Source organism: Balaenoptera musculus, chromosome X (assembly GCF_009873245.2).
Source record: "Balaenoptera musculus isolate JJ_BM4_2016_0621 chromosome X, mBalMus1.pri.v3, whole genome shotgun sequence".
Classification (NCBI taxonomy): domain Eukaryota; kingdom Metazoa; phylum Chordata; class Mammalia; order Artiodactyla; family Balaenopteridae; genus Balaenoptera; species Balaenoptera musculus.
The window spans coordinates 78090264-78108562 of NC_045806.1; the positions used below are offsets into that span (position 1 = coordinate 78090264).

The window sequence follows — 18299 nt, forward strand, 5'->3', positions numbered from 1 at the left end:
CTTATATGGATGTCCTTTCTGGGTGAGGCACTCCTGCCTATCTCCCCTCTTCTCCATCCCTACCTCCTCCCATCCTTTCCACTCCCCTCCCTCCTCCCTTCCCTCCTCCCCTCTCCCTTCCTTCTCTCCCCTCCTTTCCTTTCCTCCTCCCTCCCACCCTCTTCTCCTTCCACCCCCCTCCTCACTCTGGTACCCTCCCTCTCCCTTCTCCCTCCCCACTTTCTCTACTTCAACCCTCCTCCCCATTCCTTCCTCCCCTTCTCTTCCTCTCTCCCCTATCTTAGTCCTTCTCCCCAGTCCCATTTCTCTCCAATCACTGGAATGTGTATCCACCAAAAAAAGAGCTAAGATCTGTGAAATGCATCAGAATGTTAATTATATTGATAATTATATATTTTTAAATGTCCCTTTTCCTAAGGATTCTCTGCTTTTTCTATAATAAGCACCACACTTATTATAATGAGGCAAAAATGGTAGATTTTTATAGCACGATACACTTTGACATTTATTTATTTTAGGTTGTAATAGAAGAACATGAAAAAAATACCAATGATGTAAAGTGATCATTTCCAGTGAAAGGCAAAGTAGAACATATTACAAAGAAAATGTGGTTAGTACCTTTAGTTTACAGTTACACAGGATAAGATGAGCAAACTTTTTTTAAATACTATGTTATATTAACACCTCAGTGGTAAACAATAACTTCATTATGCTTAAATTTATAAACCACTATGGCACATTAACAAGTTCACAGTCATATCATATATGGTCTTGATGGACATTATTAAATGTATGCTAATTTTTTTCAAGCGGTCAAATTTCACAATGCACTGTTCTAGTTAGTATAATATTGTATTTCTATAGCAAAGTAATGAAGGCACAGCTAGTACAAGCAGATTTAAACCCTTAGTCTTCTGGGCTGGAAAAAGAAAAAAAAATATTTGCATTGATGCTTCAGGAACTTTTTTTTTTCAAGCAAATATTTGTCTCAGTTAACAATTCTGACAGTTTTCACAGCTACATTCTAATAGGAACATGACAAAAGGACTTCACAAAAATCAAAACTTTGTAGCACCAAACTAACATGCTTTAGATAATTGACAACAGTTTACATATTTTGAAGAATATTACACTACAACAGGCTAGATAGAATAAACTGATACTTAGACACTTTAAGACAATATTTTAGGCTACCAAGAAAGTACGAAAACTCAAGACTGTGAGGAATACTAGTGCTGAGGTTACAGGGCAGGTTGGTTTTTTTTTTTTTTTTCCAAGACTATACAAACCTACTTCACTTCTGCTTGAAATTTGAGATTCTTGAAAATTCTTTCATGCGGCCTCTTTTTTATTTTCGATATTTCCTGTTTCCATAATCTTTACCAACATGATAGGTACCGTTGACTTCTCCTGTATAGTAATAGATTGATTTCAGGATGACATTATCATGTAAAATTTGACCAATTTCAAAGTCCTCATCAAGGATAGCATCTTCTCGTGGTTCAAGCTTTCCAATTGTAGGAATCTCAGGAGGGCTAAAGAAATTGAAGAATGATGCATTAGGAACCACTCTTGGCTGGGTTTCAACTTCTCCAGTAGCAGTTGTGCGACTCCGGGTGGTTGTCACTGTAACATCCTTTGCTCTTCTCCAATCTATCTTACAGCCTTTGCAATCTTGGATTTCCCAGCCCCAAGAGAAGAAGGGATCATTGTGATCTGGCTTTGACTTTATTATATATGTCTTGGTCAGCACCTCATTTTTGAAGTATGGATTGGGTAGAAAGCAAAATTCAAATGTGTAACTTATAGGCCGGCCAGGTTTTGAGAACTTCAGGCTGACATCGGACAGGAACTTCAGAATGGGCTCATCATACTTCTGAATCATGGGCCCCAGCTTGTCAACATTCTTTAAGACAGTCAGCCAATAGTCGGGAATGCCTTTAGGATCTTCTCTTTTAGGCTTTCCCTTGCGAGCTCTTTTAAGAGCTCTTTCTTTAGGCCTGACCTCAGGAACTCTTTTAGGAGCCTCTTTTCCTGGAGCCCTTGCCTTAGCCTCTGTTACTTTAGGCTGCTCTTTACCTTCTGCCTTTGCCTGGGGGGATTCTTTCGGATCTTCTTTTGCTTCAGTCTTGGCCTCCAGAGCATCTTTAGACTCTGCTTTTTCTTCAGCCTTTGCCTCGGGATTTTCTTTCGGAGCTGCATTTTCTTCAGCCTTGACCTCAGGTTTTGCTTTCGGGGCATCCTCTTCTTCCTCACCCTCTAAGGCAGGCATCTCACTAGGGCCTTCTTCCTGCACCTCCTCATCACTGCTGAACACCTCATCCTCCGAATTCCATTCACATTCTTCTTCCGTAGGCTCATATTCTGCATTGATGATTCGAAATCGCCGATCGTACAGAGGCCTATTGAGTTCGGCATATTTTCGTTCGAGATCGTGAATTGCCTTTAAGAACAGGGCGTCTACCTTGTCACATTCATCTTGAATATTTCTGAGCGCCTGCACACGATTTCTAACTGCCCGAGGCAGCTGATCCACGAAACTTCTACCCGACGGAGCCCGCCGCGCACTTCTGGAAGGCCCAGGTACCCTCTTCTTTCTATAGAAGCGGCTGCAGCTACTGCTGCTGCTGCTGCTGCCACTACTACTGCTGCTGCTGCTGCAACTAGTGCTGCTGCTAGAGCTGCTGCTGTCAGATTCTTCCCCAGAATCGCTAGACGAGCTAGCCACCATCTCTTCATCCACCCCCTGGGCGGCAGGTTCCAAGACCCTGCTAGGATCCGCTTCTGCCATTTTGCAAGCCTGCACACCTCTTAGGGTGGTGACTACCGCGCGCCCACAGATGGGCAGAAAATGACTCACGGATGCTTGGGTGGCGGCAGCGGAGGCTCGGGCTGAGGAGTTGGCAGCGGTGAAGGCAGCAGGAGCGCGGGGCGGGGCGCGGCTGGGCCGAGGAGATCGCAACGGAGGTGGTAGCGGCAGCGGAGACCTGGGCGAGAGCGGCGAAGGCAAGGCCTCTCCCAGCTGCAGCTGCGGCGGACTGAGGCGTGCCGTAGCCGAATGGCGCAGTGCAAGACCCCGAAATCTCTTCACTGCTTACATCTCGAGCCCCCTCCCCTCGCAGTCAGACCTCCAGTTCATTTAGTTCCCAGTGTGCCCTCAGCTCGCACCTCATTTGCTGGGCAAGCTTGATTGACAATCCCTCAGCCCAATGAGTGACCAAACGCACCGCCCCCTCCAGGCTCCGCCCTCCTTCCCAGACGCTCCTTGGTTGCTGAGGCAGACACCCCTGGAAGACGTTTTTTCCCCCCTCAAAATTCTATCTTTATAGTTTTATAATTACAAAAAAAAAAAGCTTAGATATGAGGTAAAAATACTAGTCATGATTCCTAAAAAGGGAAGAGGAATATCCTTCTCCCATCCGCTCATCCTTAATTCCCGCTTGGTTTGTCAGGGGCCTCGTAAAAACTCTGTTTTAAAAAAATTGGGTGAAAATGCTCCAAATGGCATCATTGGGTAGTGTGATTATGGATGATTTTTAAAATTCTTTTTCTTTTATCTAATTGTTCTATGAGCATGTATTTTTACACTGGGGGAAAAAGGGGGAGTCGTTTATTGGCGAAGGGGGGAGGGGCTAGAAAGCAGGCATATTGCATTCCACGTAGCAGTTTTAATAAGTGCTGTCTGTGATGTTTGGCAAGCCTGGTTTATATCCATCTACAAGGTTTGCGAACCCATGTTGCCGTGAGTCAGTTACACCATTTTTACTATATTTCTCTTTTTAAGCTGGCATATAATAGACCCCATCCTTGCTGCTGATTTGCCACGTAGTCCTTCTCAATGATTGTAACAACCTTATAGATAAAATAAAAGGGCATTCAAATGTTAAGTAGTGTTATTTAAAAGCAGACGGTTTGTTCTATACTTTCGTGCAGCAGTTTTCAATTCCACGAATAGCAAGACGGGAGGGGGAATCTGTGCTGATGAAACTGCATCCTCTGTCAGGGTGTTCTTTACATTGTCATCTTCCACCAGTTTCCTTCTAACACTGTAAAATTCTAGCCATACTAAGGTATGATTTACAAGTCCAGTAATATATGAATAAACTTTTGCAAAATGAAGTTTAAAAACAGGTATCTGTTATTTTTATTTACAGGATTCTTTTCTGCAACAGAACAACTCCCTTGGTACAACCAAAAAGACCAGTGTTTACTTTTCATTAAAAGGTAAGGAACATATTTAGCCCATTTTTATGAATGACAAGAATTACCTATCTGTATTTGAATAAAAATTCACAAGATATAGTCTTTTAAAGACTTAATTGGAAGATATCTTAGTAGTTCTATGGAAGCGGAAAAATCCACAGAGGTGATTTGGAATGCTAATGTAAAAAATAACCTAATTAATCACATTCACTTTCTAAACCTGCTCATAGAATACAAGTAGCAAATTAAAATATAAAATATGATGAATTATTCATTTCAAGTGAGGAAAATATTAAAGTTAGATTAACCCTTATGTTACCTTTTTATTATAGGATTTGTGCTTAGTCATTTAGTCATATTTTTTAAAAGTTAGGAAACTCTTTCATTTTCTATTTTGTAAATGAATTTACTTTTATTGTTTATTCCTGGTTGTCAAAGTATGTAAGCATTGTAAGGAAAAATACAGTATAGAAAATTCCAATGATAATAAAAACACAATCTTAATCATTTGATAACCATTGTTAGCATTTTGATGCATTTGCTTCCAGAGTTTTCTTTGTACATATTCACACCTGCCTGTTTATATATACTGTTTTATCTATGTGACATCATATTATGTCCTGTAATCTGCTCATTTATCAATTAATTGTGACTATACTTTCATAGTAAATGATCAACATCTTATTTTAAAATAGATGCATATTCCATGGAAATATTTGCCTTAATTTATTTAACCAGATTCCTATTGTAGGGCAGCTACTTCCCAAACCATCTCTCCACTAACATTCATATTTTCTCCTGTTAGAAAAAAGTTACCCCTGTATACCTACTGTATGCACTTGTAAAAATTAGTCATATGATGAATTCCTAGAAATGGGAGTGCTGGAATAAGTTGCATGCTCATTTTACTCTTTGATACATATTGCCAAACTTCTCTCCAGAAAAATTATCACAATTTACAGTCCCACCAACAATGCATGAGTTCATTTATTTAGTCATTCAACTAATATATTTTTGTGCCTGCCATGTGCCAGGCACATGTGGTAGAGGATGATGATATAATGCTGAATATAACTTACTGGGTGCATATCCTTTCATTTTATAATTTTAATTCAAACATATACTATGGAAACAATGATTTAAATCAATGAAGTTATGCTGTAAATATTGTTCTACAGATTATTATTTTCCTTTAAAATGATGGGCATATTTTGGTAATGAATGCACTTATATTTTATAGTACCTTAATGGTTTCATATACATGTTAAACTTTGTACCAACAAGAATTAGTATTTTGGAGTTAGCAATGAGTTAGGGATTCAGACTTTTTTAATGTATTTTTATTAGCTAGTTAATTTTCTTAGTACCACTTATTTGATAATCTTTCTGTCTCACACTTATTTGAAATACCACCTTTACTGTATTAACTAAATTGTTTGGTTCTGTTTCTGAGTTCTGATTTCTGATGCATTGTCCATAATTTATCTGCAAATAACTGAAGCAGTTTTTTAATAACTTTATCTTTTCTGAAAATAATATAGGTTGAAAAAAGTCAGTACATTGAAATCCAAATAAGAAATTTAAAATAACTCAAAATACGCTGAGATAATCACTATTCACATTTTAATAAACATCTCCAAATTAATTTCTTATTATTATGCATTTCTATTTCTTAGATTAGTATTAAGATTGAATGTCTTCATATGTTTATTGTCCACTTGGAAATTGCTTATTCATATCCTTTGCTTGTTTTTCTACTGAATTGAGAAAGAAACTAATCAGTGGTGAAATCCTAAGGGTAAAATAATTTTGACCTTGATTTAAGACAACTGTGATTCCTTTAGAAAATACCTCTCTTCTGATTTATGATATTGGACAAATGTGACTCAACTACAACTTTCATTCTAAAATTATCTACTTAGAGGCTTGTTTAGATGCTTTTCAAGAATTAATACTTAATCATTCACACCGATACAGAAAAGTTTGGAATGGAACAGGGAGAATAAAAAGAGAAAAAAAGCTTGTAAAAAAACCTCATACAAAGATAATATATTAATGAGCTATTCTGATTTTTGATTGGAAGTCTGTTGTCCCAAGCCATAGATTTTAGGTGCCTTTTTCTAACAATGGTCTACTTTTGATGTGTATGTGATACTTTAGGTATCTCAAAACACACTTTTATTTTTGTAACTTTTTTGGTCTATTAGTTAACTTAATTTTATAATGGCAGGTCCCTAAAAGAAAATAAATTTTATATTCATATAATTTATGTATAATACCATATTTTTTCTATTTTTATAAGTATTCATGCTAGCGTATAATATGCTATTTTTCTTCATAAGGCTATCTATAAATTACTTGCATAGTAATATGATCTCTGTTCCATTATTTTATAATATTCTTTTTAGAGGGTTAAATGTTCATAGTTCTACGTGAGATGATGCTTAACACAGAATCTATTGGTATATTCCAAGCTGAACATGGCTCTTGGACATCTGTTTACACCTTCCCTGTTATGAACATATACACAGTCCCACCCACCACCCCTGCCACACAAACACACATACATAATACACAATGAAAACTGCTGTAGCATTATCTTTTGTTGTAGATGTTTAAGAAGCCAAGCATTGCAAATTCATTTATTTTTGAATTTACTGTTTGTTGTTCTTTTTTTTTTTTGGTTCATCTAGACAGATTTTATCTGAATAAACAAGTTAATTCTTTTTTAAAACAATTTTATTGAAGTACAGTTGACCCTTGAACAACACAGGTTTGAAGTGCATGGACCCACTTATACACGAAATTTTTTCAGTAAATACTACAGTACTACACAAGCTGCAGTTACTTAAATCTCTGAATGCAAAACCGTGTATACTGTGGCAGGCTATAAAGTTATACACAAGATTTTCGACTGTGCAGAGAATGGGTTCCCCTAACCCCCGAGTTGTTCAAGGGTCAACTGTGCAGTAGATATAATCGTACATAAAGTGTACAATTTGCTAAGTTTTGATAAATCTATACACCTGTGAAGTCATCACTACAGTCAATATAATGAACATTTTCATCACCCCCAAAAGTTTCATCATGCCCTACCTCATCCCTAGGCAGCCACTGATCATCTCTGTTTCTATAGATTGGCTTGCATTTTCTAGAATGTTATATAAATGGAATCATGCAATATATCCCTCTTTTTGCTTATCTTCTTTCACTTAGCATAATTATTTTTAGATTTTTCCGTACTGTTATGTGCATAAGGAGTCATTTTCCTATTTTGTTACTGAGTAGTTACCCACTGCTTGGATATATCACAATTTGTTGATGGGCATTTGTGTTTTGAGTTTTGGGCTATTATGAATAAAGCTGCTATGTTCATTTGTGTATAAGTCTTTGTATGGACATATAGTTTCATTTCTTTTAGAAAAATACCTAGATGTGGAATGACTGGATCACATGGTATGCATATGTTTAACTTTTAAGAAATTAGCTATTTTCCAAAGTGATTGTACAATTTTGCATTCCCACTAGGAGTGCCAACACTTGGTATGGCCAGTCTTTTTAAATTTAACCATTCTAATAGATATGTAAGAGTATCTCATTGTGGTTTTACTTTGCATTTCCCTAATGACTAATGATGTTGAACATCTTTTTGTGTACTGATTTACCATCTACTTATCTTCTTTGTTGAAGTATCTATTCATATTTAACCCATTTTTCTATTAGGTTGTTGTCTTACTATTGAGTTTTGAGAATTCATTTTCTACTCTGGATACAAGTCCTTTATCAGGTATAAGCTCTGCAAATATTTTCTCCCAATCCATGAATTTTTTTTCATCCTCTTAAAAAAAAAAGGAAAAACTGAAAAAGTGCCTTTCACAGTTTTTCAAAGAGCAAAAATTTGTAATTTTGATGAAGTCCAATATATCATCTTTTTTTTTTCATTTTATGAGCCATGCTTTTTTTTTTAACATCTTTATCGGAGTATAATTGCTTTATAATGTTGTGTTACTTTCTGCTGTATAACAAAGTGAATCAGCTATATGTATACATATATCCCCATATCCCCTCCCTCTTGCGTCTCCCTCCCACCCTCCCTATCCCACCCCTCTAGGTGGTCACAAAGCACCGAGCTGATCTCCCTATGCTATGCAGCTGCTTCCCACTAGCTATCTATTTTACGTTTGGTAGTGTATATATGTCAATGCTACTCTCTCACTTCATCCCAGTTTACCCTTCCCCCTCCCCGTGTCCTCAAGTCCATTCTCTACGTCTGCGTCTTTATTCCTGTCCTGCCCCTAGGTTCCCATGCTTTTGGTATCATCTTTGCCTGGCCCAAGGACACAAGGATATTCTTCTATCTTTCTTTAAAGTTTTATACTTTTAGGTTTTATATTTCAATCTGATCTATTTTTGTATGTGGTAGAAGATGTGGATTGAAATTCTTTTTTTTTCTTTTTTGCAAATGCATAACCAACTGTTCCAGCATCATTTGTTATAAAAACTCCTTCTTATCTGAACTACTTTTGCACCTTCATCAAAAATTTGTTGTCCATATATGTGTGGGTGTATGTTGTACTCTCTATTCTGTTCCCTTGTGTACTGATTTTAATCACCTATTTGGTAAATATTTGTTAGGTCTATTTGAGAGGAAAATAGAACCAAATTGTAGGATAACAGAATTTCATTGCAGTGGAGACAGTTACAGAAGGTGGATCTTCATCCTTGGTCTTTCATTTCTGCTCTCAAATATCTGAGAGAAAGAGGCAAATAACAACAGTAATAACCTAGAAAACCAGTCAACACAAGAAACATCAAATGCTCTTCTAGTTTCTGGAGTTGCCAGTGTGTAGCTGTCTATAGTCCAGCCACAGGAATGGTAGCTAGAATTATTCAGGAGCACAAATAATGCCTCTGTTTTTCTCACCTTGGTTAAAAGAGACCTCTTTGGTAAAATTAAATAGACAGCTTTTTCAAGCTGTTAATAAATTGTGGTTTAAAAAGGAATAGTAATAAAAATTGGTTAGTATTTCACACTACTGTTTTTCAAATCAAAATTATATCATTCCATACTCATTCCTAAAATAAGGGTACACACAAATGAATAGAATATGGTATGTAGCTATAACATTTTATTTTTTTTATTTTTAAGAAACTTGACTTAATAAACATATGAAACTTTGTACCAATGAACATACATAATCTTTTTTGACAAAAATGGAATATTCCCCCATAACATTTGATTTTTAAAAGGAAATATTTGTGAATTACATTTCTGGCATTATAACCTTAACTGTATGGAATTTAAGAGAACAGTTACAATTAATGCAATAGCAGAAAAGGTAAATTAGTTACTAATTTGGATATTTGTTCTAATGCTAGTTTTCAACTTAAAAATAGCATACATTGTTCAAAAATGTAAATCCACATCACAGAGAAACACTTTTACAAGGACACTCAAGAATCTTTTGCCCACAGTACTCATTTGAAGAATTCTCACATAAAAACTCAAATAAAGCAAACCTTTTTAATTGCAAGTTTGGAAGCATTTTATTTCATTCGACTAAAAAGGGAGGAAAAATTCAAAGGATTTGAATGGTGAGCAATGTCCATTGCTATACAATCCACCCATACATATGACTATGTATGACTAGCAATGTCCATGCATGTATGTATGGCTACAATTTCTAAATTTTGTATTATATTTGGACAATGTAGTACAAGCCCAAATGATATTTTCTGCCATTTTTCATCCAGAATACCCAAATATATTTAATTAATTTGATAAGTGTGTCCTCTGAGAAAAAGTAAGTCTTAACGGAATTGCAAATATTCCTGCTGGTGGGAACAAATACCTATTCCACAGCTCTTCAGAGGTGATGGTCATTTTTGTATCAAACAACATACACATAATTTTAAAAACCCTTTCTTAGAGTTTAAAAGAGTAGAATCTCAATAATAATCAAGTTTCAGCATTTGATTTCCTTAGTGAGACTTTATGACCTAAGTGATTTTAGTACAGGTTCTGGAGTCAGAATTGCTGGGCTTGAATCCTGATTTTTCCTCTTACTAGTTGTATTAGATATTGGGCAAGCTAACTCACTTTTATTACCTCTATTCTTCCTCTCTAAAATGGGGCTATGGACTTTCCTGGTAGCACAGTGGTTAAGAATCCACCTGCCAATTCAGGGGACACGGGTTTGATCCCTGGTCCGAGGAGATCCCACATGCCGTGGAGCATCTAAGCCCGTGCGCCACAACTACTGAGCCTGCGCCCTAGAGCCCGTGAGCCACAACTACTGAGCCCGTGCGCCACAACTACTGAGGCCCGCGCGCCCTAGAGCCCATGCTCTGCAACAACTGAATCCATGGGCCGCAACTACTGAAGCCATGCACTCTATGGCCCACATGCTGCAACTACTGAGCAACTGCTGAAGCCCAAACACCTAGAGCCCGTGCTCCACAACAAGGAGAAGCCACCACAATGAAGAGCCTGTGCACCACAACGAAGAGTAGGCCCCACTCGCCACAACTAGGGGAAGCCCGCACACAGCAGTGAAGACCCAATGCAGCCAAAAATAAATTAATTAAAATTTAATTAATTAAAAATTAATTTAAAATAAATAAATAAAATGGGGCTAAAAATGGCACATAGGCCTCAAATTCAACATTGTTTACTATTTTTCATAATATTATTGATCAAGATTATGTGTAAAGGAACCTTTCTTATTATATGGTCTCAAGCCACTCATAGCATTTCTTTGTGACTATACTGTGAATTCTATTTTGGAAGCAGCATGGGACTCTACAAATAGAGATTTTCCAACTCAAATATGCATGAGGGTGGAAATTTCATGGATGTTGGCAACTCCTTGATATTAATAATAATATTAGGTCCTGATAGTTCTAAAGTCAAATAGCCACTCATCCTGCTTGGCATTGTCTGCCTACAGAATGTCTCCTGTTATTTCAAAGAAAAAAAAATCAACACAATTTTAAATAAAATTCAAACCAAGTATTGTTTTAGTGTTTTACAGCACACACAGCCTCCTTTCTTTCTTGAGAGCTTTCAAACTTCCTGATAGTCCTAAATTATACATCTTCATTATCTAAACCTCAAACTCATATCTCATGTTTATTTTTGATACCTTTTATTTTTTATTCCATTATAAAGGTTAAGAGTATAAAATTTGCATACAATTAATTACATACATCTTAAAATATAATAAAATAACTCCCAATGTGTTAAATAATGATTTCTGTTCTTGATATTAATAACATTTTTTTAACTTTTTATGTGTTGGTTAACTGTAGAGTACTGTGCACTGTGACTTAATTTTAAATACCCACCTAATACCTTAGATTTTCCTGTCTCGTTTCTATTGCTTAGAGTATTGGTGTCAAGCCTAACTAACAACTGGTGAAAATATTGTCCTTGTTGGAGGTGGAAGGGATTTTAGAAATGATCTAGTCCAATCTCCTTATACAGACTGGGAAAACTGAGGCCTTCCTTATTAGATGGACATTCTAGGACTTTCCATGTATTCGTCACTACAAACAATTCTGCAGTTAACACACTTTTACATATATTATTATGTATGCAAAAAGTCATTTTCACAAATGTTAATGTTTTTGGTTTAGGGGCAAATTAAGGAGTAAATAAAGATTGTTCAGGTCATCTAATAATGGATGATTACCCTAAGCATAAGCATTGTGTAGTAAGTATACATAGTTGTCACTGAATAATAATAACTAACTTTATTTATCACTTTCATGTATCAGACACTGGACTAAGTGCTTTATTTTTAGTATTTTAATGAACCCATTGAGGGGTTCATTATCATCCTTATACTATCCTTTTATGACATCTTCATCTCATCCTTAGTATTATATCCTCAATGAGGATACTGAGACTAAGTGAATAACTTGTCCAAGGTCACACAGTTTATAGTCAAAAGAGCCCAGATGTGAAACCAGATGGTTTGATTCCAGAAGTTGAGTTCTTAACCACTCTACTATACCATCTTTAATGAACAGAAGTGAGTGAACTCTTGGACAGAGGTACTAGAACTGGAGTTAAGTGACAGCCCTGGCCAGTTTTCCATTCCTCTGGTAATAGTTATGTCCTCATGGTATTAGCACCTATAGGGGCATCAGTACTCAAGTTCCTCTGACTTACAAGAGACTTAGCTTGAACTGACAAGGTATACTAGAACAAGCTAGTTTAATGAAAAAGATGGTTTTCATTAAATTCAACATGCCTAATGACTTCATTTGGTTAACAGCCAAACACTGGGAGGTCAGAGCTTAAAGTAAATGCCAATGTATTCAATCCACAGTTAAATGAAAAATATCCTAGGAATTTTTCCATTTAGTATCCCCAGCAGCAAAGGAACCTGTACTTCGAGGAGCCTGAAGATATGACCTGAAGCTACCCATTGAAAGCAGGAAACTCCCTTGAAATCTATATTTTATCTATGTTTCCTTTCAATATTTGACTTGTGTTCCATAATTTATTGACATAGTTTTTATATAAGATTCCTGGTCCCTGAGTAAAACTGACACCCAGGATGATCCGCTCCATTTTCCTGTGTTTCAGGCAACAGCACAGGCTCTGGGGTCAGACTGCCTGGATTTAAATCCTTCCGCTTACTGTCTGTATAACCCTAGACAAGTCACACATCTCCAACTCTCAGTTTTCTTTTAAAAAGAGGATGATGATAGGAATAGCCCTATTGGGTTGTTACATAAGCATTAAGGGGCTAATCTGTGTAAATTATTTATTCATACGCATAAAGGTTCTATAAGTGCTGTCTGTTATTATACCATTCACAGGGCTGCATAGGGATTCCTATCCCAGTTAAGTAAGTATGATCCAGGGCCAAGGCTAATAAGTTTAATCAGCTTGAGTTGCTGTGTTTTATATGCGCACCATACCTTTCAACTTAGAAGATAAGTTAAATTTGCCTTGTGACCCAAAGTCACATTTTGTTGTTAAAGTGAGAACTAATATCCTTGGTTTATTGTCCACTGTGGCAGGCTTTTCAGTTAAATTACATGCTTATCATGTAGTAAAGACTAATGCTTCAGCAAATCTAGTTAGTATTAATACTTTCAAGGTGAAGATAGCTAACTCTTCACTCTTCTGTAACTCATCAATGAAAGAGAAGAGGCAAGGAAATGACATCATGACTGACTACAAGAGAGTAAATGAACAGAATGGCTAATGAACTCATTGTTTTAGTTATCAAAAAATCTATTTAATACAGAGAAAGAAACAAGAAATGCAACCATAAACTCTTCAGATTCATAACTGTGTTTTAGTGACTCTTTTAAAACAGTTGTAACCAAAATTTCAAAATTATGATATTGACCAGTTTTGTCTGTCTTGTTTTATAACCAATGTTTGTCTGTCTAAAAGACTAACTAAGCATTGTTTGTTTAGAGGTAACAAAATGCTCTAATTAACACAATTTCATTATCTGGCATCATGAGAATGTGTCTAGCCTTCTTTGGAAGAAAGGTTAAAAATGGCACAAAGACAGAATTACATGAATTATTAGACTACATGACCAATCTGCTTACAGTGCTCTCCATGCTGCTCCTTAGCTTCTAATATATGCTATACATAGTGTTTTGAAAAATCTTCCTGAAAATACTTATCCTATCCCTGTTCTAATCCCAAAGTTTTGGTGATACTCCACTGTCTGGAATCAGATCTGTGCATATAAGCATAAGCTGTATCTGGTGACCTTGGGCAAATTTTTCAACTCCCTTTGCCCCAGTATCCTCGTCTGTGAAATGAGGGTACTAATAGTACCTTCCTCATAGAACCATGGTGAGCTTTAAATAACATAATACATGTAAAATGCTTTGAACATGGTGAGTGCTCTATCAGTGAATTCTAACTTCCTTACTAAACTTATCTTTTTCAGGAATGCTTGCCCAGTGGGATGTAGTTCTTCAACTCTTCATTTATTTCAGGGCTTATTTACTGAAGCTACATTAAAGTTTTGTATACTTTTTGATAAACATTATAACAGAACCACATAGCCACATTTCTTTTACAAACACACGTTCTTTCCCCAAGTATATTTTAAATTTCCCTAGGATGGGGACTGAGATATTTTCTTGTATGTAACTCTCCATCCTCACACAGAGTATTGCTCTGCACAAGAACAAACTTAGTACTAAAAAACCAACTTCTTAAACTAATGAACTGGATTCCTGAGAGCAGGAGTGTTTTTACTTGCTGTTGAAGTAAAAAACATTTTTAGCTTTTAATTACATCCTACTTTCATTTAACAATTGTCCCATCTCCTAAATATGCCAAATTTACTGGTGTATACCTACCATGCAGCAAATCACATTAGTTAGTACATTTTCAGTATTTAAAGAATCAGTTTTTAGCAACCAACTTCTAAATAAGATCACCTCACATACTTTATTAATAGCTAGGAGACTATGCAGAGTCTTTAGAAGAAAAATTCTGGAATTTAATGAGGATCTATAATATTAAATTAATATGTCTCTTTACTTGACCCTCTGTTTCATTAGTATTTTCTTTCATAAGACAAGATTTCTAGAAAATAATTATCTGAAAATTTCTTTACAAATAATTGACATTTAAAGGAAAATATATATCAAAATATCAAGGCATCTCATTTTAATAAATTGTACTCTGGATATCATAAAAATAGCCACAAATTAAGTTTCAGCTAAGTAAGATGAATAAGCTCTAGAGATCTGTTGTACAATATCGTACATATAGTCAACAATAATGTATTGTACACTTAAAATTTGTTAAGAGGATAGATCTCATGTTAAGAGTTCTTATCACAATAAAATAATTTTTTGAAAAGGCTACTCTGAGAACCAGATTTTGTTTGTTGCCAGAGCCTTGCTGTTTGAATTAAGCATCTACATGTCACATTGAATTTTCCTTTCTTGTAGCATATTAAGAAACAAATTCCCCAATTTCTTTATTATTTAAAGTGTACTTTTCCTTGGGAAGTCAAGTTTTTCTTAACACAAAAAGCAGTTATTGAAGCATTTAAATGATTGGGAAAATGCCAGAAACTAGGGCTTGAGAACACATCTGCCTTGGTAACAGAACAAAAGAACTGGTTCTCAATATGTGCAAAAGATGCCCACAGTAGAGTGTCAATGAAAAAGCCAAGTTGCAAAGCAATATCTGCAGTATGATCTCATCTATGTAAAAAATACATATAAAAAGGTACATATACGGAGTGTGCATGTGTGTGTTTCATTACTCATAGAAAAATGTCTGAAAATATACACACCAAACTGATGTAATTAGGTAGAAGAAAAAGCTTTAAACTTTTATTTTCTATTCTGAAGTACTTTTTGAATTTTAAAATTATGAGCATATATTATTTTTGTAACTAAAAAGGAAAAAGTTAAGGCAACAATGAATAACGCTGTTTGCGCAAAGTTTGGGTTGTTGTTTAGTCAAGCAAGGTTTATATGGAGAACTTGAGTACTGTCCCAATTATTGCTTTTGCAAAGTAGGAAGTATCTTTTGCTTGAGCAGCACTTATATAGCCTGATCTGTATACATTTCTTTCATTCAAATTGTTTCCTTTCCTCTTATTTCAAAACTCATATCATTTTTCCTATTGACTTGTACAGCCATTTTTTAATGGAGAAAATGACTCTTGCTTCTAGAGGCTCAGGTTACCTGGAAAATGAAGGTCATGAGTAGATTAACCATTCTTCTGAGAAGTTTATTTTTAGCTTTGTGAGGAAAACTTAGGCCAATTCTTACAAATAACTATTTGGATTTTGTGATATCCTTTCTTTCCTGTGGTTTTGTGATGATTTGAAGAAATTTAAAGCCATAAAATATTGCTTGATCATAAAATCACTAGGCAAATTGCATTTTTCTGCAAATGATGTACATATAATTTAGCTGCAAATGATGTACATTTATAATACGCTTACTAAGAGATTCTGTTTAACTCAGTAAAAGACATATGCTTACTGGACTGAAATTTGAAATCACTGAACCGAAGTTATTATAAAATAGTAAAAATTAATGGGATGCACATTTCAGAGAGATAGCTATGACAACTGATAAAGTATTCTAGTTACTGTTCCCCGTCTATACTCTCTTGCATTCTAACTGTCATTTCACTATTTCAGACCACTGTCATTTTCCACCTGGATTATTTACCTCATCCTCGTCATCTATCTCCCTACCTCAAGCTCTCTTGCTTCCCTTCCAGCCTATATTCTATTGTGAAATTAACCTTTCTAAAATGCCGTTTTCATCATATCATACCCTTCTTGAAAATCTACAGTGAATTCTCATTGAAAGGCAGAGTGGTGTAGGGAAAAAAAATACCAGTTTCGAAGTCAGACAAACTAGAGTTTGAGTCTTGGTCATGCCATGCAGCCTCTGGTAAATAATTTTATAGAAATTAGATTCCAGAATCAAACATACCCACATTTGCCACTTGCTAGCTGTCTGGCATTGAGAAGTTACTTAATCTCACTAACCCACAGTCTCTTTATCAGTGGAATGTGGAAAATAATATATAACTATATCAATTAGGACTTTTCAGTTGCAAGCACCATAAATCAACTCTGGCTATTTTATTCACAGTTTAATTCATTGGAAAATAAGAAGGTATCACAGAATCTGTGGAAAGCTGGTGAGTCAGGTCTGGAAACACGCAGGAACTGAAGTAGCTCTGAATACCTAGGAAGCAGAAAACACAAGGGCCTCATAACCAGAATAGTCTAATCATGATGTTGAGGATGAGATAAACTGAAACTTCAGCCACTTTCAATTTAATTGCTTGACCCTTAACTACAATAGGGTAAGGCCTCTAGTTACAGTCCCACTGGATTCTTCTCAAAAGAAAATCAGTGCTATGAGACTGAGGGAATGGATACCCAATATCCAACATACAACAAATGACCACTATGCATATAAACCACAAATCACATAGTAAATGCTCAGTAAATGACTATTTTAACAGAATAAAGTCTGGACAACTTAATCAGGCCTTCATGGCCATTCAATTTCTGACCTCAATCCACTTTTCTAACTTAATTTTCTCCCAAATCCTCTACATAAACCCTGAATTCTCATCTCTGCCCTTCTCAGTCCATTTTCCCTGCCTGAAATCTTCTCAACCTCTCTCACTTTTTAATATCCAACTTATCTCTTCTAAGGCTCAGTTTAGCTCTTTTTCTGATCCTGGAATCACTGGTTTTGTTTCCCCCTTTTTTCTTAATCATGGATTGCTTCTTGACATCCTTTTTGAATGGTAGTCTTGTATTTGCTAACTCTTTATGTGCCCAGCTTGATTATAAACTCCTTCAGAAGAGAGATCATGTATCATATATTTCTTTGCTTCCTTGATGGCACTGAATCCAGTGTTTTACACATAGTAGGCACTCATAAACTTATGATAAACAAATGCAAGAATTGCAAATTATTAATTTAAATCAACATTCATTTAATGATCACCTTCTGTATCAAAGTTGCCTTTGATGTAGCTCACAGTCTAATTTGGGAGAGAAAAAAATAAAAGCATGCAGTATCCCAGGAGCAGTTATATTAATAAGTAAAACATATCATGTGAAAATGTTTTATATCGGTACTAAGGGTATGAGAAGATGTAAAAAGCAGGAATAACTAATAGTTATGGGAAAATTGAGAAGGAAAGTTTATTGAGGTGGAGAAGTTAGTTAGCAGGGAGTAGTCTGAAACGTAACTGGATATATGAAGTTAGAACTGGGAAAAAGCTTCGCGGTCAGGGCTGGAAATATAGGCTTGTGACTCATTGTTATGTAAGAAGTGTTAGTGTAAATGAAGAAATTATGAAAATATGGTAAGCCTGAGGAAAGCCATGTAGGTGCTGTAAAGGAAGTCCACCAAATTTTTCCATTTAAAATATCTCTGTGTTTTTTAAAACAGATCTATTGAAATGTAGTATACATACTATAAAATTCACTCTTATTAGTGTATAATTCAATGATTTTGGTAAATTAATAGAATCGTGCAACAATCACCGCAATTCAATTTAAAAATTTTTCCATCATCTAAAAATTCTGTGATACTCATT

At 35.7% G+C, this 18299-nt stretch overlaps 2 protein-coding genes across 3 annotated transcripts in view; one reads left to right on the forward strand and one right to left on the reverse strand.

The window, feature by feature from the left end:
• Nucleotides 1–474: 474 nt before the first annotated feature.
• NAP1L3 (nucleosome assembly protein 1 like 3) lies at nt 475–3146 on the reverse strand. Its single transcript, XM_036841145.1, has one exon. It carries the CDS (start codon nt 2789–2791, stop codon nt 1349–1351), a length of 1443 nt encoding a protein of 480 aa, XP_036697040.1. The 5' UTR covers nt 2792–3146; the 3' UTR covers nt 475–1348.
• Nucleotides 3147–3252: 106 nt separating this feature from the next.
• Nucleotides 3253–18299, forward strand: part of FAM133A (family with sequence similarity 133 member A) — a 50889-nt gene continuing 35842 nt past the window's right edge. The window contains exons 1-2 of one of the 2 annotated variants that reach the window (XM_036840058.1): nt 3253–3365; nt 4155–4224. The gene's annotated coding sequence lies outside the window, so the exon portion shown is untranslated. Of the gene's footprint in view, nt 3366–3934; nt 4071–4154; nt 4225–18299 lie in introns of those variants that run through there. The other variant, XM_036840059.1, reaches the window with a different exon arrangement.

What these genes read in the sequence shown, in the direction of transcription:
- NAP1L3 (XM_036841145.1), bottom strand. Translation starts at nt 2,791, where the DNA reads ATGGCAGAAGCGGATCCTAGCAGGGTCTTGGAACCTGCCGCCCAGGGG.